Here is a 27,915-nt window from a genome sequence, read left to right on the forward strand (position 1 = left end):
GATATGCAATTAAAATATTAAAAGTACTAACTCGGTGGAATAGAATCTGTTTTCCAGTTTGTGCTCCTGGATATAACCTGGATATATTTATGCAGGATACCTACATATTTAAGAACACGATAACAAGCTTTTTTGTACACAGGAGAAATCCAACTTACTTAGAAATTGAATTTATTCAAGATTGTTTTTAAGAACTGGGGCTCACCTATGTTCATTGCTTCTTTATTTATAATAATTAATTAGGGGAATATTATTTTAAAAATACATTCCTGTGAGATTTACAGCTAAACAACTTTGATTTGAATACAAAAACATTTTTACCTTCATGCCTACTTTATGAGATAAATTTAGATATTTGTCTATAGGACAAATAACCACCTTTCTAGAGAAAGTGTATAGATTAACAGAGAGTAAGGAGGGTACTTGACTCTCTCCAGAGGGGGCTCCTAGCTTACCAGTATTCGGTCTGGCTACTTACACAGCTGTTGTCTAAAGTGTCCTTTGGAACTCAGGCCATCCCATGATAGATGCAGTGAAGCATTTTTCCTTTCATGCTGGCTCTACTATAAATAACATGCCAGTTTCCATAAACAATAACATTGAGGCCTGGGGAAGCTTTCACAATGCAATGAATATAACAGAAAAAGGCCAGTGCAACCAAGTCTTCTTACTTCAAATTAGTGACAGTAAAAGAAAAAAATGAAAGAAACAGAAAAGTGTAGGACAAATTACTTTACAAACAAACAAAAACATTGGTTAATCAACAGACATTCAGTTGCCCAACAACACTCCTTTTACCTGTGGTTATAAATAAGCATTTCCTGGAAATGAGCTTTGACTGAGAAATGAAACAGAATGTGCCTGTTTAGTCACATGTGCAAATTTGGTCAGGGGTGGCTTATATAACAGGAAATGTTAACTGAAGTTTCCAGGAGAGGATGTGAGGGAAGGCTAAATCTACATTCAGCTTCCTCCAAAGCTGAAAATTAGAATTCTAATTATTTGGAAGAATTAAAAGGCTGAATGTCACTCAAGTTATTTTGGGCTATCTTAGCCTCTAAATAGTTGAATCATCACTCATATTTAGCTACAGAGTAAATCATCTTATTCCCATTGAGGTAAGAACATCTTGTTGTTGTTGTCGATTTAGTTGTTTTTTGTTTGTTTGTTTGTTTATTTGTACTGTGGAGAGAAGTCTTTGTCTACTTCATAAAGCACAATACTGTGCTCCTTCATTTATAGTCAATGTTATCTCATTCTCTGAAATCTCGGGTATAGAAAACAGATCCTAACTCTTCTCAGATCATAGCTTTTAAATACCAAAGGACAGAAACACTAATGCAAGACTTAACAGAAGGTAAAAATATAAATCATTGAGAAGATAGAGAAATATCATGGAAATTTTCTTTTTTATTTATTCAAGACTCACTGGTTCACTGGAATTATCTGGGAAGAGAAAATAGAAAAATTCTTCTATATATATTAATATACAAATGAAAGAACTACAGCATGGGTTTTTCATGCTGGGCCTTGTCCTGAATGAGTCCGTATTATAAGCTACTCTGGACTCTGGTTTCATAATGGAAGGTATTTGCATTCCTACGAGTACAGGACAGGTCAGCAACACTTTTTGAGTAGTAGTAATGTAAGGTCTCAATCTCTGGACAAATGGGTGAGATGTCTATTTAACATATCTAGGCACATACTGTTTCTGGAAATGGGTAAGTGTCATTCTATAGATTTACCAGAGTGAAGTGAAAGTTTAGCCATTAACAGTGAAGTTGTGGTGCCCTACTAGAACTCTTTGTATCGTTGATAAAATAATTTAAGAATAGACTCAATAAGAAACGCCAGGGAAATTTTATTTGTATTTCAAAGAAAAACCTCAGGGCAGACAGGCTGTAAATCTAGAAGCAGAGAAAGAGAAAAAGTCATGTCTTAGAGTTATGCTGCGTGGACGTCAGCCACAGCATGGATAAATAGGCATCTAGCAGGAAGGACAGCTTTAGAAAAAGAGTGAAGTCAAAAGTGTCAGGGAAATGATGCTCACAAAAGGGACAGAAATGATCAAAGGGAGAGTTACATTATTCTGAGTAATTCAGTAAAGGGGGCAGTGACAGCAGTGGAACAGACAAACTTCCAGCAAGAATGAAACAGGCAGTGGGAAGCCAAACTGTCCTTCTCCCATGTCCTTTTATGTTGGCAGCCATTGGAAGGTTGTTGGCCATACCTTGAGTAGGTCTTAACAGTTCAAATTGTCTGATTAAGAGAGACCCTCAGGACAGTGCCCAGTGGCTTGCCTTGCAGGTGACCTTACAGGAGAAACTGGAGCTGAGACAATGATACTCACTGGGCCCTAACCTTGGCCAGATTGATTACTCATACATCGCATTCTTCTATTGAAAACTTACTTCCTTTAAGGATCACAAAGATAAATATAGGGGAGGGTGAGATGTCTCTGAATCTCTTTATGCTTTTTCCATATGTTCCCAAATTGAATGAAAACTTTTCCTGCTTTTTGTTATTTATTTGGCTTACCAAGGATGGATGGCAGAACCTGGCTTGTTGGGGCACAGGATGTAACTACAATCCTGTTAACACCATTGTTGAGGCTGCCTGCTTTTTTATATAAAGCTCTGATTCAGAAAGTATGACTTTCTTCCTCTTACCCAACCCCATCCTTCTGGCAGCTAATAAGATTTGCAGGTGACCTTCCTTGTTTATTTCTCTAAAATTCCAATAAATCTGTCTTTGAGATTATACCTCAAACAATTTTTAAGTTTTTCTAGCTACAGTAACTTACACAAGGGACCCTGATTCTAGTGAGACAAGAAAAAAATATAAGCATGAAAGAAACAGAACCTCAGTGAACAGGAAGGAAAAGGGAGGTGCCTGGTCCTTAGAGGGAATTCAGTCCCTGCCCTCATAGAGCCCTATCTGAGCCTCAGCTAATGGTCAGCAGTCTGGCAGCCTTGAGCAAGGGGCATAATCTCCTCTTACTTCTCTCTGGAGCAACAACCTGAAGACAGGTACTGGACTTTCAGGAGATAAGTAAGTGAAAAGACAGCATTGGATAGACAGATAACTACAACAGACACAGAAACTAGAGTAGAATGAGCAATGATGAAAATTAGAGGCACACAGCAACTGTGACATGCTAAAGCCTCAGACAGGAATTTAACATTGCCATGTTACCAGAACCTAAGGCTCATAGCAAAATCAGACTTTGGTCCATGGCACCTCCAAGAATTAACAACAAAACAGAAATTGAATCTTTAAACAGTGCTGTACTCAGAAAGCTGGGAGCTAAAATCTGCCTCCTCTCAGCCTTTTTTTTGTTGGCTCTTTCAATTTTGCTTTACAAGTTGTGTCATTTGTTGGGATGGGTCAGGGTACATTAACCATGGCTTTCCTTGGAATCATTGAAAAATTTCCTTCTGTGATGATCCTCATCATGTGGAGTGTGCACTGGTTATAGGACAATCATTGAAATCTCTCTCTTTGTCCTCTATGATCAGGAAGAGAGCTAATTTACTGGAGCTATAAGACACTCTTAAAGGTGCCTCCTCCTCTGCTCCCTTGGTAATCTGTTGACCTAGAAGCAATGGCAAACATACTTATTTTCCTTTTAGCATTTTTATACTCATTGATTGGGCTCTAACTATGATTATTGAAAACTGAGACTGTTAGTTGTAAGAGTATTGAAGAATGTATAAAGTTAGTTTATAACATTAAGATAAAGCTTGACAAGTACTTTTAAACAAATTTTTATTCTTTTAGGACAGTTTCCTATTTAAAAACCATAAGCAGTTACTTTGATAAAATCCTTGCTCCATAAAGAAGTTTTTATATATCAATATTACTTTCATATTTGCTTAAATTGTGCGTGTGTGTGTGTGTGTGTGTGTGTGTGTGCATGTGTATATGTGTTGGGGATATGTGTGCCACAGCATATATGTGGAAGTTCAGAGGATAGCTTGTAGAAGTCAGTTTTTCCTTCTAGCATGTGTTTCTAAGGATCATACTCAGATCCTTGGGTGTCTTTACCCACTGAGCCATCTCACTGACTCAACTATCATCCAGTTTTAACTTTTAGAAATCATTTTATGATACACATTAACTTTCAGTTTTTTAAATTTCTTTTTATTTTTATTTTGTAAAAATCTTTTACCTTAAAATAAAATCTATATATCAAATCCCCTGTCATATAAAAGTATACTTTTAAAATTCATATAATATTTTCTTACCAAAACATATTTTACATTCATAAATTTTAATATCTTATATTTGACTTTATTTGTTTATAGTGTTTCATATATAAATATATATGTATGTATGAGCTGGCAGAATTTAGAAAACCCTTACTTTTTAACAAGATATCTATATTTCAAATAAATTAATAGGAAGCTGTATTTGAAACTCAAGCAAAACATGTTAGAAATCCTGGAGAATATTTTTTTTTCTTATTGGCTTTTGTGTTTATGGTCTTAAATTGGCAAAAATAAGAAACTTGGGGAGAAAATTGTTTTGTTTTCTTTCTTTTAAGAGGGGAGAGCACAGGCATATAGTAAATAGTTTTTACATATCAATAACATAACTCTTAGTTAAAATTTATCATTAAGATGTATTATATTCCTCAGTCCTTGGATGGGGTTTATGGCACAACTATTAGGGTGTTTGGCCATCCCATCACAAGAGTAGGTCAGTCCCGGCTGTCTCTGGACCATTGCCAGCAGTCTTTTGTGGGGGTATCTTTGTGGATTTCTGTGGGGCTCTTTAGCTCTTTGTTTCTTCCTTTTCTCATGTGGTCTTCATTTACCATGGTCTCCTATTTCAATCTGGGAGGAGGGGACTGGACCTGCCTGGACTGAGTCTATCAGATTGATCCCAGTCCTCGGGGGAGACCTTGATCTGGAGGAGGTAGGAATCGGAGGTGTGCTGGGGGGAAGGGGAGGGGGCAGGAAGGGAGAGAACAAGGGAATCTGTAGCTATTATGTAGAACTGAATAGTATTGTAAAATAAATTTAAAAAAAGATGTATTATATTGTCTTAACTATGAATAAACTTTTGAAACTAAATGAAAAAACTTTTAAAAGACATGGATGAAGTAAGCTTACTTACATTATGAATGTTACAATTTGTGGGGTTGTATCTTCTGCAATTTCAATTATTAAAAGAAAAGTAACATTAATGTGTTTGACAAATATTTATGTAGGCATATTTATCATTTCGTGTGTATTACAGCCTTAATGAAAATCTTACATTAATCATTTGTATATAGGGATTATTTTTAAAACACAACTATGTCAATTAATTTAATCAGAATATATATATGTATGTCAAAATATTTGATTAACATAAAACATTTCTTGTTTTTTAATTTTATTATGCTTGATTGTTTTGAATGATAAAATTTAATTTATTACTTCTTATGAACATGTTTAGGAGTATTAACATTAGTGTAGTCAGTGTTTAATTTGATAGCCTAATGAAAATTATATTATGAAATAAGTAATGTCGTTCTAAATGAACTATGCCTAAAATATTTTAGATATTTATAATCTCTTTAAAATATTTGATTCAGGGGATCAAATATCATCTAAGTTGTATTTAAACCATTTCAGTGATTTATGAAATAGACTTTAAAATACCACTTTCCTGGGTTTATAGACATTAAGAGTGCCTAAGCAGTATAAGTGTTTTACATTCAGCAGTAGATACATAGATTTAATCTGTGTTTTTCCCATCTCATATTTTTCTTTGAGTTTATTTTTTAAAGGATTAGATATACATCAAGCTTTTAAAAATATGTATGGATGTGAATATGGATATTTCTAGAGACACATACTGAAAAAATCTATCTTTTCCTCTATGACAATGTCTTTGCTCCTCAATTCTATTTACATGACATTCATTTGGATTCCATTTTTTCCCTTGATTTTTAAAAGCCTCTATCAATGCCATATTTCATTGATTGATGTATCTTTTTTAAGCCTTGAGCTGTCAGTGTTCTATTTTCCTGCTTTAATGCTGCATAATGATTGTTCTGTACCTTTTCTTCTTTCATATAAACTGTTTGGTTTGTTATTTAGAAAATAACTTGGTGGGAGTTTTGTTAGATTATAGTGAATCTACAATGACAAACCTGTAAAGAGTTATGTAATAATAGATCTGAAGTGACAACGTGACTAGGTAGAAGATGCCTAGAACTTACACAATGCATCTGTATGGCTATGAACACTTTTTCATATAGGTTTGACATGTCAGACAGTCAATAGTGAGAAAGCGCCTGCCCTGAATAAGGGTAGGATTATCTACAGGGTAAACTGCTCCAATGAAGAAGGGTGAGATTATCAATGGGGTAAACTGTTCTAATGAAGAAGTGGCATGAATGCAACAAACAGGGTGTCAAGTCTTACTGTTCCCAGTGATTGCTTCTATTGCTTTTGCCACCTGCTGACATTAGAGTCCAGCTCTTCAGACATTCAACATGAACCCAATTCCAGCAAATTCCCAAGGCTTTCAGGATTAGATTGGAACTGCAAAGGCATCCTTCCTGGATTGGGAACCTAGTTCTCAGCCTTTACAGCACATAGTTGAGCATTATCCAGATGCCTTATACTACATGAGTCAATGTAATGAATTTTTTTATAATATAGTTGCATGTACATTATGTTGTTTCTATTCATCCAGGGATTCACAGGGCAATTAGAATTTTAACAGCATAAATTAAAGAGTATGGCTTCATTAATTTACATACTCTTTAATCTGTCCATTAGAATTTTATAGTCTTCATCTAAGTCTTGTACATATTTTCTTATGTTTGCATTTAACTGTTTTTTTGGGGGGGTATTCATGTAATAGTAATGTGTTTTAATTTGAAATATCACTCACTTATTCTTTGTTAATATACAAAGAGCATTTTTTATTTTAACTTTATAATGGGAATTTTTTTTAAATTCATGCTAGCTCGTGGCAAATTTGTTCACTCTTCAAAATTTTCTACATACTAAGTCATATTATCAGTGAGTAAAGTTAATTGTCTCGTTAGTTATTACATTCTACACACACATTTTATTTTCATTTTTATCTTGTTTATTAGCTAAGACTTCAAGTTGAGTATTGTATAAGAGTGATGAAAAGTGGGATTCTTGCTCTGTTTCTGTTTCTCAATACTAAATAAAATGTTGCCTGTATGTTGTTTGCATATGCTTTTTTACAAAAATGAAAGATGTTCCCACTTTTTCCTATATGCTGAGATTATTTTTTTAAATCACAATTGAGCTTTTGGATTTGGTGAAAATGCCTTAGTATCTGAGAGATATAATCATGTGATTTTCTTGTTAGTGTACTGATATATGTATGTTCACTGGTTTTCATCTGTTAAGCAGGCTTGCCATGTCTAGGTAAAGCTCAGTTGGCCATGGTCAAAAATTCTATTATATATTTGTATGGTAGCATTCAACTTGTTCTGAATTCAACATTGAGACTCTGCAACTGTCACGCCTACGAGCGGGCGAGGGAGGCGCCTGGGACCGAGAGCTGGATGGCCAGCGCTCGCGCTGGCGCTCTCGTGCGGACGCTGACCAGTGCAGATTGACTGTGTAGAGCTCCGGAGAACACGTTGACTGCATTACACTTCCCAGACCTGTGACTACCATTACTTAATTTGTGAGTTTTGCCATTAAATAAATATCTTTTAACTACGTGGAGTGGCCAAAATAATTTCTCCAATATCTGGCGCCCAACGTGGGGCGCCATTTGTAGCTGGAGGGCTTCTCTCCAGGTTCCCCAAGCCCCGCAGTCCCACAATTCACTTATAAAATAATCACTCAGACGCTTATATCACTTATAAACTGTATGGCCGTGGCAGGCTTCTCGCTAACTGTTCTTTTATCTTAAATTAACCCATTTCTATAAATCTATACCTTGCCACGTGGCTGGTGGCTTACCAGAGTCTCTACATGCTGCTTCTCCTGGCGGTGGCTGCAGTCTCTCTCCCCCAGCCTTCTGCTTCCCAGAATTCTCCTCCCTCCTTGTCCCACCTACCTCCTGCCTGGTCATTGGCCATCAGTGTTTTATTTATATAGAGTGATATCCACAGCACTTCCCCTTTCTTCTTTTTTTAAAAAGGAAGGTTTTAACTTTAACATGGTAAAATTACATATAACAAAACAATTACCGAGCAAGAATTATAGTTACAATATTAAAGAAGATGTCTTATCTATCTTATATTTGTGAGTTTAAGGTTTTATAGCTAACTTATCTTTTATCATAACTGAGGAAATTACGACTATCTAGTCTTCAACCACATCAAAGACCTGAGAAGGAACATAATGGTACCTGAGAAATGGTAGATGGATGCAAGCAACTTTCGGGAATCTTGCAAGAGTAGACCAAGACAGCTGGCAGCCTGGACAGTCACCTAATGTTTCTCAGCATTGTTGGTGCATTCAAATTGGCTACAGGCCTAGAGTATCTGACAGACCATTTTCAGAAGCAGGATTTCTGAAAGACCATCTTACCCTGTCTTGGCAGAGTACAGTGGTCGCTTTCCTTGTGTCCCGCTTGTCCAGAAAGGAGAGCATTGCATTTGTACTGTCAGCCATCAAGGCAAGGGCAGTTCTTTGCCCAGTAGGCCATTTTGTGCCAAAAGACAAACTTCCAAATGGAAATGTCTTAGAAGCCCAACATTCTCTCGGATCAATTGGTGCAGCCTGGAGCAATTGTGTCTCACGTCAACAGAATTCTAAGTTATTTAAATGCCATATTCTCCAGGTCTACGAAGTGTTTGAAGATTACCTGCCCATCTAACCTATGTATCTGTAAATCTGGATAACCTAACTAACGTAACTATAGAGATGACATAGGCGACTATAAATCTATAAATCTTATCTATCAAAATAACCTAAGGACTAAGGCTTCACGCAAATAAGGTAAACAGTCTATAAGCAAATGTATGGTGAAGAACGATGACTTCAAAATTGTGACAATACACAAGATATTTATAACAGAGGTAGGAATATATAGTGCGATATGCAATATGACAATAATATTAAATATATATCAATATACCGAATATCCTAAACAGCTGTCTTGGTCTACTCTTGCAAGATTCCCGAAAGTTGCTTGCATCCGTCTTCCATTTCTCAGGTACCGTTATATTCCTTCTCAGGTCTTTGATGGGATTGAAGACTAGCAGTTATAGTTACAACTTAGTATATATAATATCTTAGATAGAACTTATTAAGTATTAGGTTCAGGTTCTTTAGGATAGGACACCTTTGAATGATCTTTATAATATGCTGTTTACCTATGCTCTATACTTCTCTGGATTTTAGTATGTGTTTCTTGCTTGATATTGTTTGCATTGGTTGTAGTTACATCTTATCTAGGTCATTATCTCTCATTATTTCTGGACAATATTTGATAACCATTCCTTTGTATATAGTCTTGTATTAGTTTAGAACCTTCTTATTTAGACAAAAAGGGGGAGATGTAGTGGGTAGCCATTCCAACTTGGTTCTGGAAGTTCCAACCCCCATTGAGACTCTGGCAACTGTCACGCCTACGAGGCGGGGCGAGGGGAGGCGCCTGGGGACCCGAGAGCTGGATGGGCCAGCGCTCGCGCTGGGCGCTCTCTCGTGCCGGGACGCTGACCAGTGCAGATTGACTGTGTAGAGCTCCGGAGAACACCGTTGGACTGCATTACACCTTCCCCAGACCCTGCGACCTACCCATTACTTAATTTGTGAGTTTCGCCATTAAATAAATATCCTTTTAACTACGTGGAGTGGCCAAAATAATTTCTCCAATATATATTGTTGGATTTCATATGTTAATAGATTTTTTTCAGAGATAAGAGATATTTGTTTGCAGATTTTATTTTTTCTAATGTCTCAATAAGGATTTGGAAGTAAGGTAAGATGGCCTCAGAGAATCAATTAAGAAGTATGATATAATTTTATTTTTAGAAAGAAATTATTTTAAATCAGGTATCATTTTCTTACATACTTTCTTCCATACATCTAAAGGTATTCTTACATACTTCATATGATTCACTAATATAAACTAGGCCAAATGTTTCTGTTTTTGAAGTTTATTCATCACTGATTAATATAAAACATTATATAGGTGAAGTCACATTATAATTTCATATTTTTATTCATTTTGCTTCTTCTGAGGATTAAACCTGGACCCTCTTGCATGCTAAGCAGGTGCTCCAATGCTGAGCTCATTGACGACTCTATCTAATCCTTCTTGTCTGATCTTTGTTCTGTTCTTCTATACCAACAATTTAGTGATGTTATTTGCTTTTTCATAAGAAGGGTCTTATATCTGGTTTCCAACACCTTGTTTCTCATTTCTACCTAAGATTTCACTGGACTGCCAACAGTACGTATATGTCTATAGATATGTGAATCACGACAACTCAATTCATCTCCCAAAAGTTACAGATACTCTCACAGTTCTTCTCTTAGTCAGGGTTCTGCCAAAAATGCCCGTAGCACTGTATTTGTGGTAATGTGGCTTGATCCTCATGTCCTTCCAACTTCCTTTCAATACTTGTTTGCCATGCCTTTTTCACATTATCAGGTGTTTCTCATAACACTTCACCTCCCTGCACCATTTTCTGTCTTCTTCATTCTGATCTGTAACAAACTACCAGAGACTAAAAATTTACAATGAACAGAATTTGGGGTTTACAGGTTTGGGCACTGGAAAATCTAAGATCAATACATAGGCACCCAAAGTGAGCCTTCTTGCATCTTCACCACACAGAGACAAAAGGGCAAATAGGCTAGTGGTTGTTGAACTCATCATTACCTGAAGATATTAATCTCATGTTTTAAGATAGGATTTACTGGTGAGGAGAGAGGAGTATGAGAGAAAAACATAAAGAAAAGCAAGACAGATTATGGGAAAAACAGGAAATTACAACTTAAAATATACAATCTCTAGGTGTGGGGTTTTAAAACTACAAAACTGAGTTTTATGTTACAAGGAAACTAAACCAAAGACATGTCTAACATTTTAATCTACATTTTGACATGACAAACAAATGAAATGGTTTAGTTAAGTCTTCCTAGTCAAAAATAACCTATAATCAAATATGTAATCTCATTCAGTATCTTTTGGAATTGATAAACACACACACACACACACACACACACACACACACACACACACACACAATTTAAAAGCCTGTACAATTTAACTCTTACTTAAGAAGCTCCCAGTCACTCTCTGTTATGTAACCTTGAGGACAAATCCTCCTTTGCTTGGTACTCAGTGTTTGTTCCATGTCTGAGTTATTTTGTCATGGAGATGAGAACTGGGAAACACTGGTAGAAGAAGCTCCATCTGGTCTTTCTCTGATTAATATTTCCACAGGCCTCACCACTGGCAGTACATATAGGTGAAATATATGGGTAAAGCAGTTTTACAAAGTATGACATATACATCCTAATAATGCTGAATGCCATTTTATTTTAAAATGAATCTTGAAGAGCAGAAGAGGAACTAACATCAGATGTGATGCCTGTTACAGCCATTACAATAAGTGCATATGAAGGCAAAACATAAAGAAAACCTGTCAAGGCTGAAAAACAAACAAGACTGAAGAGAGTCATCTGAAACCCATGGGTACTAAGTTTATATAAAGTGGAAAAGAGATTAATATGATAATCATTGGACAATATGGTTGTGTCTCTGAATAAGACAGAACTTACAGGAGAATTGGAAGCATAATTAATGAATGCAGCTGAAGCCTGTACAATCTCATTTGCCTTATAGATAAATGGCTTGAGGGTGTGTGTGTGTGTGTGTGTGTGTGTGTGTGTGTGTGTGTGTGCGCGCGCGCTAGAGGTGTGAGAATAACAATAAGGAAATGAGTGGGATAGAGTAGTGGATTAGAATATACATGAAATACAAGAAGAGACTCTAGCCCACTCCAGCATGTGGTTCTGCCAGCCTTTCCCTTCTCCCCCATTCTGTCTGCCTTGCCAAAAAAACAGTTAGATTACAGTCCTGAAGCTATTACCAAGGTCTATTCCCTTATTTGTCCAATCCCTCCTCCTGAGGATGACTACCAAGGTACAGCTATCAAAGGATCGAAATTTAGCAATAAAAAGCCCCCTTTGGCTCACCTAATTAACATGCCAAATTAAACACCTGCTTCTAACATGGGATTTCCCTCTGTTCTTTATAAACCACCATTGCCCTATGTGCCACACCTGTCTCTTCTCTATCCGGAGGCAGTCCTTTGTCCTACTCCAGGACAAATACACCTTACCCCTCTAGGTTGTCCCTTTCTTCTCTCTCTGTTGTTCCTTTCCCCTTCTCCCTCTTCCTCTGTCTCCTGTCTTTGTCCCTTATCCCTGTCCCCTGTCCTTCTGGGGCAAATGAATCTCCTTTGTGCTGAGAACTTGACCTGAGAATTTGGCTGGGGATACTGGGCCAATACTTTTCCTTTCATTGGTGCCAAAACCCAGGATTCAGTCTACAAGACCCCCACCCAATAACCCAGTTCTCTAACATTCAGGCCTCCTGATGCCTGATCTCCTCATCCAACAGTGCGTGGGTGGTCAGTTCCCCTCCCTTGCTGTCCTAACCATCCTCTGGTTATCAGGTGACAGCTGTTGTGTGTCAGGTGCCCCTGCTCTGTCAGGTGAGATTAGGGCAACATTTATCTATGTAAAATCTGAACCCCATAAAAGAAATAAAATAGGGTTTTATATTTGCTGAGCTTATTTCATTGAATATGATAAAGTATCCTTATCCATTTTCCAGAAAACAACATAATTTTATTTTTTATGACTGAATAAAACCTTATTGTGTGTATATGTCATATTTTTATTATTCATTCATTTTTTTGTGAATAAGATGTTTTTTCTTGGTTTCATTCTCTTTAAGTTCATTATTAGTATTTAGAAAGTTACTGGTATTTTTCATGTTCATATAGCACCCTAATACTCTGATAAAAGTGTTTGTCAATTAGAAAAGTTTTATACTAAAGTTTTAGAGTATCTGATCTATAGGATCATATCATCTGTAGACAATAAAAGATGAATTCCTTTCTTTCATTTTTGTACACCTTATTAAAGTGTTCTCCTGTGCCAATGGATTCAAGGCTACTTCCTAATTTCTATCAAGTTTAGTGTAACTGGATTTATGTTGAGGTTTTTGATGGACTTGGACTTGAGTTTTGTGCATGACAATATATGTGGATCTCTTTGCAATCTTCTACATGCCAACATTAAGAGTTTGTAATTAATCTCTCCTATTTGTACTTTCTTCAGTTGAATTTCCTGAAAAATCTATCTTATATCCTAAATAATTAATAGAATCTCATCCTTGCATTTTTTCAGGAGCAATTTGTAATTTCAAAAAGGAAAAATTCACTTTACTTTATCAAATATTTTTTAAGGTATCTGCATCTGAATCAACCAATAATGTATTATCTATGTAATGGTAAATTATATTGATAAACAGGAAATGTTTACAAATTATTTGAAATGGCTCTTGTATAAAATATTGACACAAGGTGGGGCATTTTAGCACTCCTTGAGGAAGAATTTTCCAATGATACCTCTTAATAGGCTGGGAATGAGTATAAGTAGGTACTATGAGGCAAATATTTTCTCTATCCTGTTCTTGTAAAAGTATAGTGTTTTAAAAAAAAGTCTTTTAAATCAATCCTATAATATACCATCCTTTAGGTAATAAAGAAGGCAAGGGAATTGCAGGCTGCAAAGAGCCAATTGGCTGAATCACCTCATTTATATCTCTCAGTTCTGTTACTATTCTCAATTTTCTAGATTTCTTTTTAATAACAAATATAGAAGAATTAAAAGGACTGGTTGATTCTTCAATTTTGATCATTTATCTGCCTTGTACCAACTGTTTTAATGCCTATAATTTTTCTGATGTCAGAGGCTGTTGTTCCACCCACACGGGATTTTCAGTTAACCATTTTAAAGGTAGGACTGTTGGTACCTTTGGAAGACCAACAGCTGTTGTGTCCTGCTTATGTACAACCTTGACAGTGTGTGATTGTTCCTGATAATACCTTTTAATATTTATCTCAGAAGCATTCTTTATGTTTTGTTTCTGAAATCTGAGGAATGTTAATCTGTTTCTTCCATTACTGCAACAAATCATATCCCCATAAATACATTGATATGTTAGCCACATATGGCTTTAATTTTTCTGCATGTCCCTCTGGCTCTCTATACTTGAGCCAACTTGTACTTTGTTTTTTACCTAAGATATGTAGCCAGAAGTTTCTCTGGTCTTGCCTAGCCTAGGGATGGTTTCATATTGTCCTGGCCTCAGAAGATGCCTTTTGATAAAGCCATAACCACACTTGTTTTGTCAAGAATCAGTAGTCCTTTGTTTCCTGTCCTGTCTGTCCATTTTGTCCTGTTGTCAGCAGTTGATTCGAGGATACTTTGTTGTCCAGTGGCTAACTTTTGCCACAATGAAAGTTAACTCCATATGCAGTTTCGTCAATGCCCATATGTTCTGTGAAGTAGATAGATACTGCCAGAAGCCAACATGTCTCATAGTCATAACAAAATAGAAAAATTATCTAAGTTATTGAAACATTTTAAATGCCATATTCTGTAGATCTCTGAAGGGTTTGAAGATGACTGGTCTATCTAAAATAAATCTGCTCAATTTTGAAAACATACTTATATTATTGCAAGTTCTATTATAATGTCTAACTACTAACTTTCATTTCTTTATATCTTAATAGTTGGTAATAATAACATTCAAGAATCAGAAAATTGTATTACATTGTTAAATGAACAGTATAAGTACAATTAGAAATATACATATAGCATTTTCTAACAATATCAATTTCAATATATATAATTTGTATATAATATAAAACAATCCAATCCAATGTAAAGTATTTAAAACTAGTAATTATCTTTTTCCTTTTTTTTAAACAAGAACTTAAATTTAATCTCCTTTGCTTAGCCCTTTTCCTAACCCTTGACAACAACTTGTAACCAACCCCCCTAATCAATGAAAATTATCCCAGACACAAAACCCATTAAAAAGACCAAAAAAACCACCTGCCCCACACCACCTCTTTGGGAATGTGGGCATTGTATTCTTAAAATTGCTTCCTGCTGGGTATGGGTGAAGGTATCTTTATCCTGAAAAGAAAAATTTTAGGTTAATTGTCAAATTCTAGGAAAGGTAACTATATACTTTGTTATCCAGTCTGTGTATAATGCCAAAGTTCAGGGTTTATCTCAAGTCCTTATTCAAGTAGTCTTTGAGACTGGATCATCTCAGCTAGCCCTCTCAAAATTGCTCTGAGCACTTTGTAGTTCAAAGTTGATCTGCAAATGATGTTTGTCAGCTTAGTGATATTATTATTGTCCACATGGAATTGTTGTTGTTGTTGTGGGGCCCCATCTTCTTCCTGGAGACTTCAGTTGATGTTAGGCCTGGCCGTGATTTTCTGCAGAAAACTGATAAGAGACTTGAACACAAAGACATATATATGCAGCTAGCCTTTTTTCTAGAATTAGTTAGTACTCTATATGACCATTCATATCTTAACAAAGTTTAAAATGTATATATATATATATATATAGTAAATTTATATATATATAGTAAATTTTGATATAAAATCCATACTTTAAGAAAAGTTTAAAAAATCAGAATAGAATCAAAGAGTTGAAATTAGTAATATAATAGTCCCTTAATTAATTTGGTTTTTCTCTTGTCCCATAGCAGAAGATGGCTCTTTTCTTCTGGCATTATACAGGGAGTGTGCATTTTCCTTTTAACAACATGCTTGAGTTTAAAGAAGGAGAGCCATTCTCCAACTCCAAAGTCAGCTTTAATTTTAATTAAACTGGGACTATTAGAAGACTAATAGCATTAAATTTCTTTAGAGAAGAGCAGAAACAGACATTTAGGAAGACATAAAATTTTACAGATGATATACCAATAGGCCATTTTACTCTGTTTCTTGGGATAGATAATTTGTCCTTTTTCTTCAGTTGTCTCTTTTGTCCAGTGTTCTTCAGATTCCTTAGCCTTCATTCACCTAAAAGACAAAAACAAAAACCTTTCCCCAAGACTAATTTTGGAGATGTTCCTTTTTGGCAAGTTATTATCTGATTAAATGAAAAGGCATGTGTTACTGGTATAAGTTAGTTTAAATTGGATGTTCATGCTGGTTGATGAACTATCTCCTCTAATTAAGAGGTCTCTCTTGTTCAAATTGAACCTTTATCAATTCTGATGGTACCCACAGCTTATCTTCTCCTGTAGAAGCAAAAGCAAAACCTCATCCCCAACGTAATACATACCCTGGTTTCCATTCTGAGGTCAGCACATCCTTAAAGTATATAGGCTGATTTAATTCTGTAGTTTTTTTCTGTTATCCAGTGTCTCTCTGCAGCTGTTGTTCCTTTCTCATTGGCACTGAGAAAATCCAAAGTTAATAGAGCATTGTGCAGTCTATTTCTGGGGTTTTTTTTGTTACCCCTTTCTGTTTATTTAGCATATTCTTTAGAGTTTTGTTTGATCTTTCTATAACTGCTTGACCTGTAGGATTATGTGGTATACCTGTAATATGATTTATATTGCAATTAGCAAAAAACTGTTTCATTTTAACAGAGACAATGCTGGAGCATTGTCAGTTTTGATTTGTGCAGGTATACCCATGATGGCCATAACTTCTAGCAAATGAGTGATTACAGAATCAGCTATTTCAGAACTCAAAGCAGTTGCCCATTGAAATCCCGAATAAGTATCGATGGTGTGGTGTACATATTTCAGTTTTCCAAATTCTGGAAAGTGAAACACGTCCATCTGCCACATTTCATTCCTCTGAGTACCCTTTGGGTTACATCCTGCTGGTAATGGCGTTTGATTGTAGAAGGAACAAGTAGGACATTTCTTTCCTATTTCTTTGGCTTGTTGCCAAGTTATGAAAAAATCTTTTTTTAAACCTTTACTATTGACATGATGGTTTTTTATGAAATTCTGAGGCCTCCAGCACATTTCCTATCAATAATTTATGAATCTCATCATTGCCTTGTGCTAGAGGGCCTAGCAGACCAGTATGGGATGGAATGTGAGTTAATTTAAAGGATGACTCCTTTTCCTGATTGTATCTTGTAATTAAAAAAATAGTGGAGTTAATTCTGACTCATCAGGGATAAATTCTGCAGTCTCAATATGTAACACCACTCTTTCAGCATACTGAGAGTCAGTTACTATGTTGAGAGGTTCTGAAAAATCCATTAATACCAATAGAATAGCATACAATTCTGATTTTTGAACTGAATTATAAGGACTTTGAACAACTTTACTTAAATTTTCTGATTTCTAACCTGCCTTTCCTTGTTTGTTGGCATCTGTATAAAATGTACGAACTCCAGATATGGGTTTTTCCCATACAATTCGAGGCAATAGCCAATCAGCTCTCTTTATAAGATCAATTCTATCGCTTTTGGGATATTTGCTGTTAATTTCTCCAAAAAAATACTGCAAGCTATTTGCCAAGGTTCACTTTCTATCCATAATTTTTCAGTGTCCTCCTTAGTTAAAGGTATGACAATTTCTGCTGGGTCTATTCCTGCTAATTGACAAAGTCTCAATTTTCCTTTCCAAATCAAGTCAGAGATTTTTTTCCCCATAAGTTTTTAATTTTTAATTTGGTTTATTTGGTAAAAGTATCCATTCCAATATAATATCTTCCTTCTGTATTAATATTCCTGTAGGAGAATGCCTAGAAGGTAAAATAACCAAAATGCAATCCAGCTTTGGATCAATACGATCCACGTGCCCTTCATGTAGTTTCTTTCTACCAAGGCCAATTTTTTCTCAGCTTCAGGTGATAATTCTCTCGGACTATTTAAGTCCTTGTCACCTTCTAAGATTTTGAACAAATTATTCAGTTCATTATTTTTTACCCCAACAATAGTTCATAGATAAGAAATGTCTCCAAATAATCTTTGAAAGTCATTAAAAGTCTGTATTCCATGTGTCAAATTTGCACCTTTTGGGGTCAAATTTTTTGTAGCTCTATTTTATATCCTAAATAATTAATAGAATCTTCTCTTTGTATCTTTTTGGGAGCAATTTGTAATCCCCAGCAAGGCAAAATTTTCTTTATGTCTTCAAACATTCTTTCTATAGTATCTGCATTTGAGTCAGCTAGTAAAATATCATCCATATAATGATAAATTATAGGTTTAGGAAATTTTTTATGTAAAACTTCCAATGGTTATTGTACAAAATATTGGCACAGAGTTGGGTTATTCAACATTCCCTGTGGGAGGACCCTCCATTGAAATCTTTTAACCAGTTGAGAATTATTGTAAGTAGGCACCATGAAGGCAAATCTTTCTCTGTCTTTTTCTTGTAAGGGTATTGAAAAGAAACAGTCTTTTAAATCAATAACTATGAGAGGCCATCCTTTTGGTAACAGAGTAGGCAAACTAATTCCAGATTGTAGAGAGCCCGTTGGCTCAATTACTTTGTTAATTGCTCTAAGGTCTGTTACCATTCTTCATTTACCAGATTTCTTTTCAATAACAAATACAGGAGAATTCCAAGGGCTGGTTGATTCTTCAATATGATGAGCATTTAACTGTTCTTCTACCAGCTCTTCTAAAGCCTGGAGTTTCTCTGTTGTTAAGGGCCATTGCTGGACCCATACAGGCTTGTCTGTTAACCATTTTAAAGGTAGAGCTCTTGGTGTCTTGGGAAGATCTTCAGTTGTTGTGACCTGTTCTTGTATAATATGGTTGCCTGGTGACCACTCAAAATAATGCCTTCTAATATTTCTCTCAGAAACATGTGCTAGTTTATGATTTGTTTCTGAGATTGGAGGGATGTTAACCTGAGTATTCCATTGTTGCAACAAGTCTCGACCCCACAGGTTCATAGCTATGTTAGCCACATATGGTTTTAATTTTCCTCTCTATCCTTCTGGACTTATACATTCCAGCCATCTTGCACTCTGTTTCACCTGAGATAATGTTCCAATTCCTAACAGTTGAAGGTTTACCTCCTGAAGAGGCCAAGTTGGATGCCAAAATTCTGGTGCAATTATGGTAAAGTCTGCACCTGTGTCTACCAGACCAGACAACAAAACACCATTTATTTTTATCATTAATTTTGGTCTTTGTTCTTTAATAGAAGTTTGCCAAAAAATTTTCTTTATGTTTTCTCCTGAATGTTGAATTATGTTTGCAGAAATTATGTTTAACCTATTGGTATTAATGCACCCTGGTTTTGTTGAGTTAAGGAAATATTTAAGTTTGATGTGAATACATCAAAGTTTTTCCTATGTTCTGTTAGCAAGAAAATCCAACCGATTAAGAGTTAAAATTGTAAGACTGAGAAAATTGACTATATAGCAACATATATGCTAATTCAAATGGTTCTGTTAAGAGTTTGCTTTGAGTTGTAAGATTTGGAGAATTGTGACTATGTATAGCAATATTTATGTTAACCTGTTAATGGTAATGATGAAGCTAAGGCATTAAGTTTGCAGTTGCCTAAAGAGTTTTTGGTTTAGATAGGGCTTGAGGCAACTAAGACTGCTATAGTCACCTTGGACCTAATTCAAAGAGAAATGCCATCTTTATCATCCTCTACTCCCATATTGAGAGGTGTAACAGCTATGGAGATTGCTGTAAGCCATTAATAATTATTTATTTTTTATATATTCAGAAATGGGGACCTGTGGGAGCCCATTTTCAGCTTCCTCCTGGCTTTACCCAGCAGGTCTGCATAGAGGATGATCGGACCACGGGCCTGAGTGCAGGTGTCTGAGATGGTCTGCACTTGGCTGTGCTGGGGAGGAGGTCTTTTGCTCCACCCCTTGGCATATCTATAATTACCCTGGGCCAAACTGTCGGGGCCCATTGGAAAACAGTCCAGGCCCTCTCAAGGCTATCCTTTATTTTCTAGCTGTTTATCTCCACAAGATTCTCTGCAATAAATCCTTCTATCTAATATTTCCTGCTGCTCACACTCAAGAAAACTCTGGGGAGCTGTGGGGTTGGTGGGTAAATGCCCCACAAACAAATATAAGCACAAATTATGTTCAGTAAACAAAAAATATGACAAAGATATTAAAGAAATACATATCAGAGAATTAGATTAAGGCATGAAAATGTTGAAGACTTGCCTCCTTACAACATGCACACATTGGATCATTTATAGAAGATTTCTTACAACTGAGACACAGACTAAAATGTATCTGTTCTTCACAGAGCCATGGCAACAACAAAGTGCACCCCTGATGAGCCTCAGCCTAGAAGACAGCAAGATCTCCAGGAGATGCTGACAGAAGTGGGATTGTCTGTTGACTACTGGCTACCTAAGCTGCAGAAAGACCTGGGTGTGACCTGTACCCAGGCTTTACAACACTTAGAAGAAAAAGATCTCCAGAAGCTGAAGTCCCAGACACAACACACATGGGAGAAAAAGGCTCTGGAGAAACTGCTTGACGCTTCACAGTCAAATAGTGTTGCAGAGTTCCAGAAAAATCTAGGGGAGATGATAAGGAACAGGCAGAAACAGGCAGAACAGGCCCTGCAGGAGCTCAGGGCCTTGCAGTTAGAAGGAAAGAACAGACAGGAAGAGGCAGTGAAGAGGAAAGAAGCAGAGCTGAGACAAGCAATGGAGATCCCTGAAGAGTGCTGGCCAGGGCCTGATGTGTCCCTGAAAGATGTCACTGAAACAATGGAGAGACAACTGAAGGACATGGAGCCGAAACTGACCTACAGGGGAAATCTCCATGACAGAGACCTGGTAAGATGGGCATCTGGAGGGCTGGCCCTGCAGGGAATTTTTAAGACCTGCCACCAAAAGGACCTGGTAGCAAGAAGAGAAGAACTGCTCAGGGTCCCCAAGGAATTCTTCCTCTTTGGATCGGAGCAAGGAAAAAGGATGGAAGCAAAAGAATTCATATCTTCTAAAGAAGAAACCCTGTTCACCAAAACTGTGGAAAAGTTGGGATTTGGAGCAATGATATCAGCCAAGGGTGGATGGTATGGATTTAGCCTGGAAGGTGGTAGAGATCAAAGTAAACATTCAGACTCTAAGGACATCAGTGAATCATATTCAGACCACTCTTATTTCTGCTCAGCCAAGTATTGCTATATGCCTCTGGTCTCCTCTCACTTTCAAATTGATCAGCTCCAGCTCTCCACTGCTGCTCTCAAGGAACTGAAAATCATTGAAGAACAGCTGGAACACACTGATGGACCAGACAGATTCCTCTTACTGAGGAACAAGACTGAAAACTTCTTCAACAGATTTGGCTCTCATGCTAATCTAGGACCTCTGCACCTTGGGGGAATCTACTGCTGGAAGGCTGTTTCAGAGGGTTTCAAAAGTGACCAGCTGGGGTCTTGTGAAGCAGCAGACAGCAGAGGCCTTGGAGAGTTACATAATGGGGAGCTACAGTGGCTGTGGAGTTGAAGTTGGGGGAGAGATGAAAACATCAGACTCACATTCAGTAAGATCCCACAAAAGTTCAACTAATCAACAGCTCCAAATCAAAGTCCAGTTATCTGTGGCCCAGATAGGTGGACCACCAGAAGCAAATGGAATTGTTCAGTGGACAACTGGCCTTCTCACCAGCAACAAAACCTGGTCTGTCATTGACCAAGAACTTCAGCTGGTACCCATTTGGGACATCATCCTATCTAACCACAGAAGCAATTTTAAGGACACCTTTCTGGTGGCTAAATGCCTGGCAGACAACTACTCTTCTCTGACTGGCCTTGCTGCCCACATCCAGGATGGAGAAGAGTTGCTGAACACCATAGAGGAAGCAGAACTTTTCCTGAATAATGTGAAATTCTGGGAGATCTCTGACCCTGAAGAACAGCTTAACAACCTGGTGGATTTCATGCAAACACTGGCTCACAAGACAAAAGGTTATGATGTTTGGATTAATACATGCCTCACAAATTTGGATCTACAGAATTTTCTCATAGGAACTGTCAACTGTTGCAAGAACTCTTCCATTAAAAGGTCTCAGTTTATTAAATCTCAGTTCCTCAGCCTTCTAGAACCTCATGTTTACAAACTGAAAAACTTTCCTCAGGCACATTCAATCATGCAGTGGATCTACCAGGAAGACTCAGAGGAACAGCAAGTCAAGATCACTGAATTTTCTGAATTCCTTAAAAGTTTGAAAGAAATCCAAAAATCTCTCATAGAAGTAAATGTCAAGGCTGAGTTCTCAGAAACAGTGGAAGAAGCTCACAGAAAGGCCACCTGTGAGGTCACCAGAGCTCTTGGCTCCTTCTTGAACCACCTCAGAGAAGCAGAACAGCCAGACATGCAGCTGCTGCTACTCTCCATTGCAGCTGGGGCAGGATATCAGCTGGAAAAAAATGTTTTTCAGCCTCTCCTGGGGTGCACTGAGATAAGCTTCCTCCTGGATGAAATACAAACTGTCCAACACAGATATCAGGAGCTCAAAACTATCTGCATAGACAGGGCACAGGCATTCCTAGTGCTCAAAGCTCTGACAACCACAGTTGGAGTCTCAACCATTTCTCCAGAAGAAAAAACAAAGCGCTTGGCATTAACAAGGCAGCATATGGAGCCTTTATTGTCTACAAAATTTGCACATGTTCTCACAAAATTTGAAACTGATCATGATTGGGAAAATCTAGAGAATAATTTGAGATTACACATTGATGGGAATTATGAAGACACCATCCCAACTTTGCAGATGGATGAGATAAAAAAGCAACTGCAAAGTCTCTACCCTGAAAAGAAAGAGATTTGTAAACAAAAAGATAGTGAAAATAACCAAAAGGAAACCATAAAAAAGGGACCTTTCTTAGACTTACTCCAACGTCTGGGTCTAGAACATAACTACATAAAAAAGATGAGCAGAGCTGACTTCCATCTGATCTACAAGACTTCAGTGTACAATACACAGCCAAAATCTGAGCAGGAACTTCCCTTCTATTTCCTACAAAAGCTACTGATGCTAGATTGTGGGTTTAGATATCTAGTCTTCAAAAATCCTGGAAATGCAAAAAACCAAGACTCTGTAGTTCCTTGCAACCAGGAAAATGAGGCTTTTGATCCATATGAAGAATTGTTTGATAACAGAAATGAAGTCACTAATTCTTTACCCACTGAGTCCCAGCCCCACATTTACCCAATGGACATCCAGATGGCCGTTTTTCACTGTGCAGATGATCTTGCCAGACAATATATTCTGTCCAAACTTTCCACTTGTCAATTTGCACTCCCCCTTGTGGTGCCAAATCCCAACACTTCTCAGATTGAATTTTCTCTCTGGTCTCTCAGACAAATTAAGAGAAGTTGGCAAGAGAAAAATGGCTCACAACAGAAGAAGAGCTACAGTCACAGGAATCAGCAGATGTGCCGTGTCTCTACCCCCATTGTGTCCTTCATTAGAGTGGGTAATGGCCTCTCTGCTTCCAAATCTCAGATCATGAACTCTCTCCTCAGTAAACATAAACATAACATGTTTTTTCACAGACACTGCAGAGGAAGCCACAAACACTGTCTCCTGATGGAGGGAGTGGTAGAGATCTGCTGGTTCTGTCCTGGCAGCCAAGGTGAGGACATATTTGACAAGTGTGTGGCCTTCACCAATCTTCATGGAGATGCCAAGGAACATAGACAACAACTCAGCTTCCTGCAGGATGTCTCTTCTCTCATTGTGATCCTCATGTCAGTTTCTGATGACAATAAAGAAAACCAGAATCTTGTGAGACACCTGTGTCAGTCATCAAAACCTCTGATCTGTTTGGTTGATGACAAAGAAAAGGCCATAACCAGTCATTCTGGTAAAAAAATGAGGATTGGTATCAGAAATAGAAATGAGGCAGAATTAACAGAGGAGCTCACAAATGCCATCAAACATTTACTAGAACCCTCTGGCACTCCTCTTAGCTTAGAGGACTGTTCACAAATGGCTAGGAAACAAGGATTTCTGATTGATGAAGATAAAAGAGAAATGAGAGCAGCCAAAGAAAAGGCACAGACTATACTGGACCTCCTGAAGCTATCAAAGTTACCTGAGGTAAAAGAAAACTTGCTGCCCCTGCAGGGACAGCTGTGGCACCATTGGTGTAAGAAAGACAAGGAACTCTATCATCTGAGAGAAAAAGGGAATCGGAGCATTGAACAACACAAGAGTGAAATTGAGATAGAAAAGCAAAAACTACGATGCCAGCAGTTGAAAAAGGCCTTTCCTCTCAATCCTTTGATGTGCTCTGTTCTACAAATTCTCCAAGAAGATTTAGAAATTTACCCCAAACTCTATTTCTTACACTGGTTAAGTGTGGTTTTAGAAAACCTAACCTCAGGACACTTGGAGAATTTGCTTAGGACACAACAAGCTTTGTGGTCAAAGGTACAGGAAGAAAAGCAAAAGGAAGAGAAGAGCAGCTCCCTGACACTCTGGCAGAAGCAGATAGAATCCATCTCTACTGAGATTCTTAAGTGCACTTTAGGAACTGAGCACCTTCTCCGAGAAGTTGGCCAGATCTATGAAGCTCTGGAAGAAACTTGCTCCTCTAGAGATAGCCTTTTTCTACACCTCCCTGAAATTGCTGCAGACCTTATGGTAGCTGGTGTTCCCATTGAGCTGATGGATGGGGATGCTTCCTATGTACCCCTAAAATGGGTGGCATCAGTTTTTGACAAGATCTCAGAGAAACTTGGAGACCAAAGACTGTTTGTTCTCTCTATTCTTGGTCTGCAAAGCTCAGGGAAATCCACTTTGCTAAATGCCCTGTTTGGGCTGCAGTTCACAGTCAGTGCAGGCAGGTGTACCAAGGGGGGCCTACATGCAGCTCCTAAAGGTAGATGAGGAATTCACAGAAGAACTTGGCTTTGATTTTGTGCTTGTTGTAGACACAGAAGGACTTCGGGCTCCAGAACTCAACAACAAATCCCACAATTGGGACAATGAGTTGGCAACCTTTGTCATTGGCCTTGGAAACTTGACTCTGATCAATATTTTTGGGGAGAATCCATCAGAGATGCAGGACATCCTACAAATTGTTGTCCAGGCCTTTCTGAGAATGAAACAAGTGAAAGTCTCCCCCAGTTGTCTCTTTGTCCACCAGAATGTGGGTGAAGGTACAGCAAAAGACCAAACTATGGAAGGAAGGAGGCAACTGGAGCAGAGACTGGATGAAATGACAGCATTAGCTGCTGAACAGGAAGAGTGCTCCAACATAACCCGCTTCAGTGATGTAATTAAATTTGATATCAATTATCATGTCTACTACTTTGCTCATCTCTGGGATGGCAATCCTCCAATGGCCCCTCCCAATCCTCGCTATAGCCATAATGTCCAGGAACTGAAGAATGAGATTCTTAAGACTGCCCAGCAGAAATCTAGGGGAAGGATCATGAAGATCTCAGATGTAAAAATCCGTGTTCAAGATTTATGGCAAGCCCTGGTCAGTGAGAACTTCATTTTCAGTTTCAGGAACACCCAAGAGGTCATAGCCATGAGTAAACTGGAAACAATGTATAACCACTGGACCTGGGAGCTGAGGAGTCATGTGCTGGAATTACAGAATCAGCTGAACAATCAGATTCAGAATGGGAAAATCCGGACACTCACACCTGACACACTTGAGGGCCCAGTTAATAAGAAATATGAAACAATCAAGCAAGAATTTGACAAATATTTTGAAGAAGACACAGATAGGGAAACATTGGTTCAATGGAGAACAAATTTTGAAAATAAGCTACTAATGCTTAAAGGTGCACTTATTATAGACACCAGAAGTAAAGGCAATGAACTCATCAATCTCAAACGAAGCCAAGAAAGACTAGATAACCAAAAGTCACAATATGAAAATGAATTGCTAGAGAAGAGCCGAAAGTTGGCTTTAAGTGTGAAGGGTAAAGAATTAAGTGATAAAGAGTTATATGAAAAATTTGATCAACTTTGGACAAATTGGATCTACAGTGTGTCTTTGACTGCACCTCCTGTCAAAGAGCCTAACATTGACTTAGATTCTGAAAACATCCTTCTGGATTATTTCAATAAGGAGAAAAACATTGTGGAAAGACTTAAAAAGGACTCTGGAGAGATGTTTGAAATCAATTATGCCAAACATGTCCAAGTGAAAAAATGGTATAAGGTATTTCCAAAGAGCTTAGAAAGTTGTCATAAAGAATCAATTAAGAAGACTACTAGTCACATTGAATTAAGATTTAATGAAACAATTAAAAACATTTTGAAGCAAAGGCGTGATTACAGTCCAAATGATTTTCATGAAATCTTGAGGATAATAGAAAAAGAACTGAAATCTGTACCTCCTGAGGAAGACTACACATTTACCAGAGACTACAATATTGATTTATCCTTATGTTTATTCCAAAGAGCATCTAAGAGTTTCAAGGAAATAAACAGGGCATTCAAGAGAACAAATGATCCTGTAAACTATCTGGAGAGAAAGAAAGATGATTTCTTCATGAGTTTTAAGATCTCTTGCCAAGGTGCCACCTCCATCACACCTTTGTTGATTTCCTGTGGCTCAAGCTCACTCCTGCTATCTATGCCACTATATGGGAGCAAATGGGTCCTAAAGTAGCTGGGGACATGAGAGCCACTTGCCCTTCCTTCAATGGAAACAGGGCTAACCTGGAGAAACATATTCTCATTTCTCTGGCAGAAGAAGAAAACTTTGATAAGTATTGGCAATACATTCATCAGCCAGAAAATTTCTTCAGGAATTACATTAGAGACCACATTAGAAGATACTGTTTTGAAAAAGAAGGTAAAAAAATAAAGACTTTCTTAAAAATAAGTTTAGGTGACATCAAGAATGCCATCCTCTCTGCTATTCAGGAGTCCACAGCAGTAGCTACAGATAAAGGCAGCACTGCTTCTGCCTGGTTGGATTTGTTCTGTGATCACCTGGGGAGCAACCTGATTTTTCCAAGAAGAGACCTGATAAGCATTGAGCACCAAGAGATAAAGGATACAGAGTTTCTCAAAGAAGCCATGAGTGCAGCTTTGGATCCTGCAATGAAGAAGGTAGAAGAGGACTGCACAAGTAAGGACATAGATGAAATGATTCCTGATATTGAGAAAATTCTCTCTGAACAACTCTGTGGCTGCTGGAAACAGTGTCCTTTTTGTAAAGCAATTTGTACCAACACCATTCCCCAACATGAAGGAGACCACAGTGTGCCGTTCCACCGTCCTGCCGCTGTCAATGGATGGCATTGGTATAAAACAGACCACTTTGACATTGACTTCTGTACTAGTTCTGTAGCAAGTGATTGTTCATTTATTTTAAGTGATAACAAGGAATTCCCATACAAGAAATATCGAGAAGCAGGAGGTGAGTATGCCACATGGAGCATCACCCCAGACTCATCTACCCAGCCATATTGGAAATGGTTTGTCTGTCACTTCAGATCAGAGCTTGAAGGAAGATATCAAAAAAAATTTAAAAAGTTAGGTACTATTCCAGATTCATGGACCAAAATCACAAAACAAGAAGTAATTGACAACTTGAAAAATAATTACCAAAATAGAACACTGGCACTGGTACATACTATACAAGGCTTCTATAGTCAATTTTGAGGAACCTTCATGATAGTAGCTGATAAATGCAATACATAAAGACAAATCACTTACTATTTCAAGACCTGAAGATTTTCTACTGAAGAGATATTTTCCTGTCTTGATTTCTCCTGCTTTGAATATGATGTACTAAATATGAGAATATATGATAAAAATTAATATCCATTCAAAAGCCTACTTCATACTTTATTATTCTGAATCCTTGTTTAGATATATAGTGTGGCTCATGAGAAGTTGTCGTATTAGAAGAGAACTCTAGCATTTCAGTTACCACGTATCCATTTAGAACAACTAAGTGGCAA

The 27,915-nt window shown here is 37.4% G+C and overlaps 1 protein-coding gene across 1 annotated transcript; it reads left to right on the forward strand.

The window, feature by feature from the left end:
- Window positions 1–930: 930 nt before the first annotated feature.
- LOC114710254 (interferon-induced very large GTPase 1-like) lies at window positions 931–27,786 on the forward strand. Its single transcript, XM_028894357.2, is given in 5 exon segments — window positions 931–1,118; window positions 20,265–21,408; window positions 21,410–24,835; window positions 24,837–26,532; window positions 26,535–27,786. Coding segments are annotated over 4 exon segments (7,341 nt in total). The 5' UTR covers window positions 931–1,118; window positions 20,265–20,268; the 3' UTR covers window positions 27,614–27,786.
- Window positions 27,787–27,915: the final 129 nt, after the last annotated feature.

The sequence above is a fragment of the Peromyscus leucopus genome, chromosome 1, assembly GCF_004664715.2.
Source record: "Peromyscus leucopus breed LL Stock chromosome 1, UCI_PerLeu_2.1, whole genome shotgun sequence".
Taxonomy (NCBI): Eukaryota; Metazoa; Chordata; class Mammalia; order Rodentia; family Cricetidae; genus Peromyscus; species Peromyscus leucopus.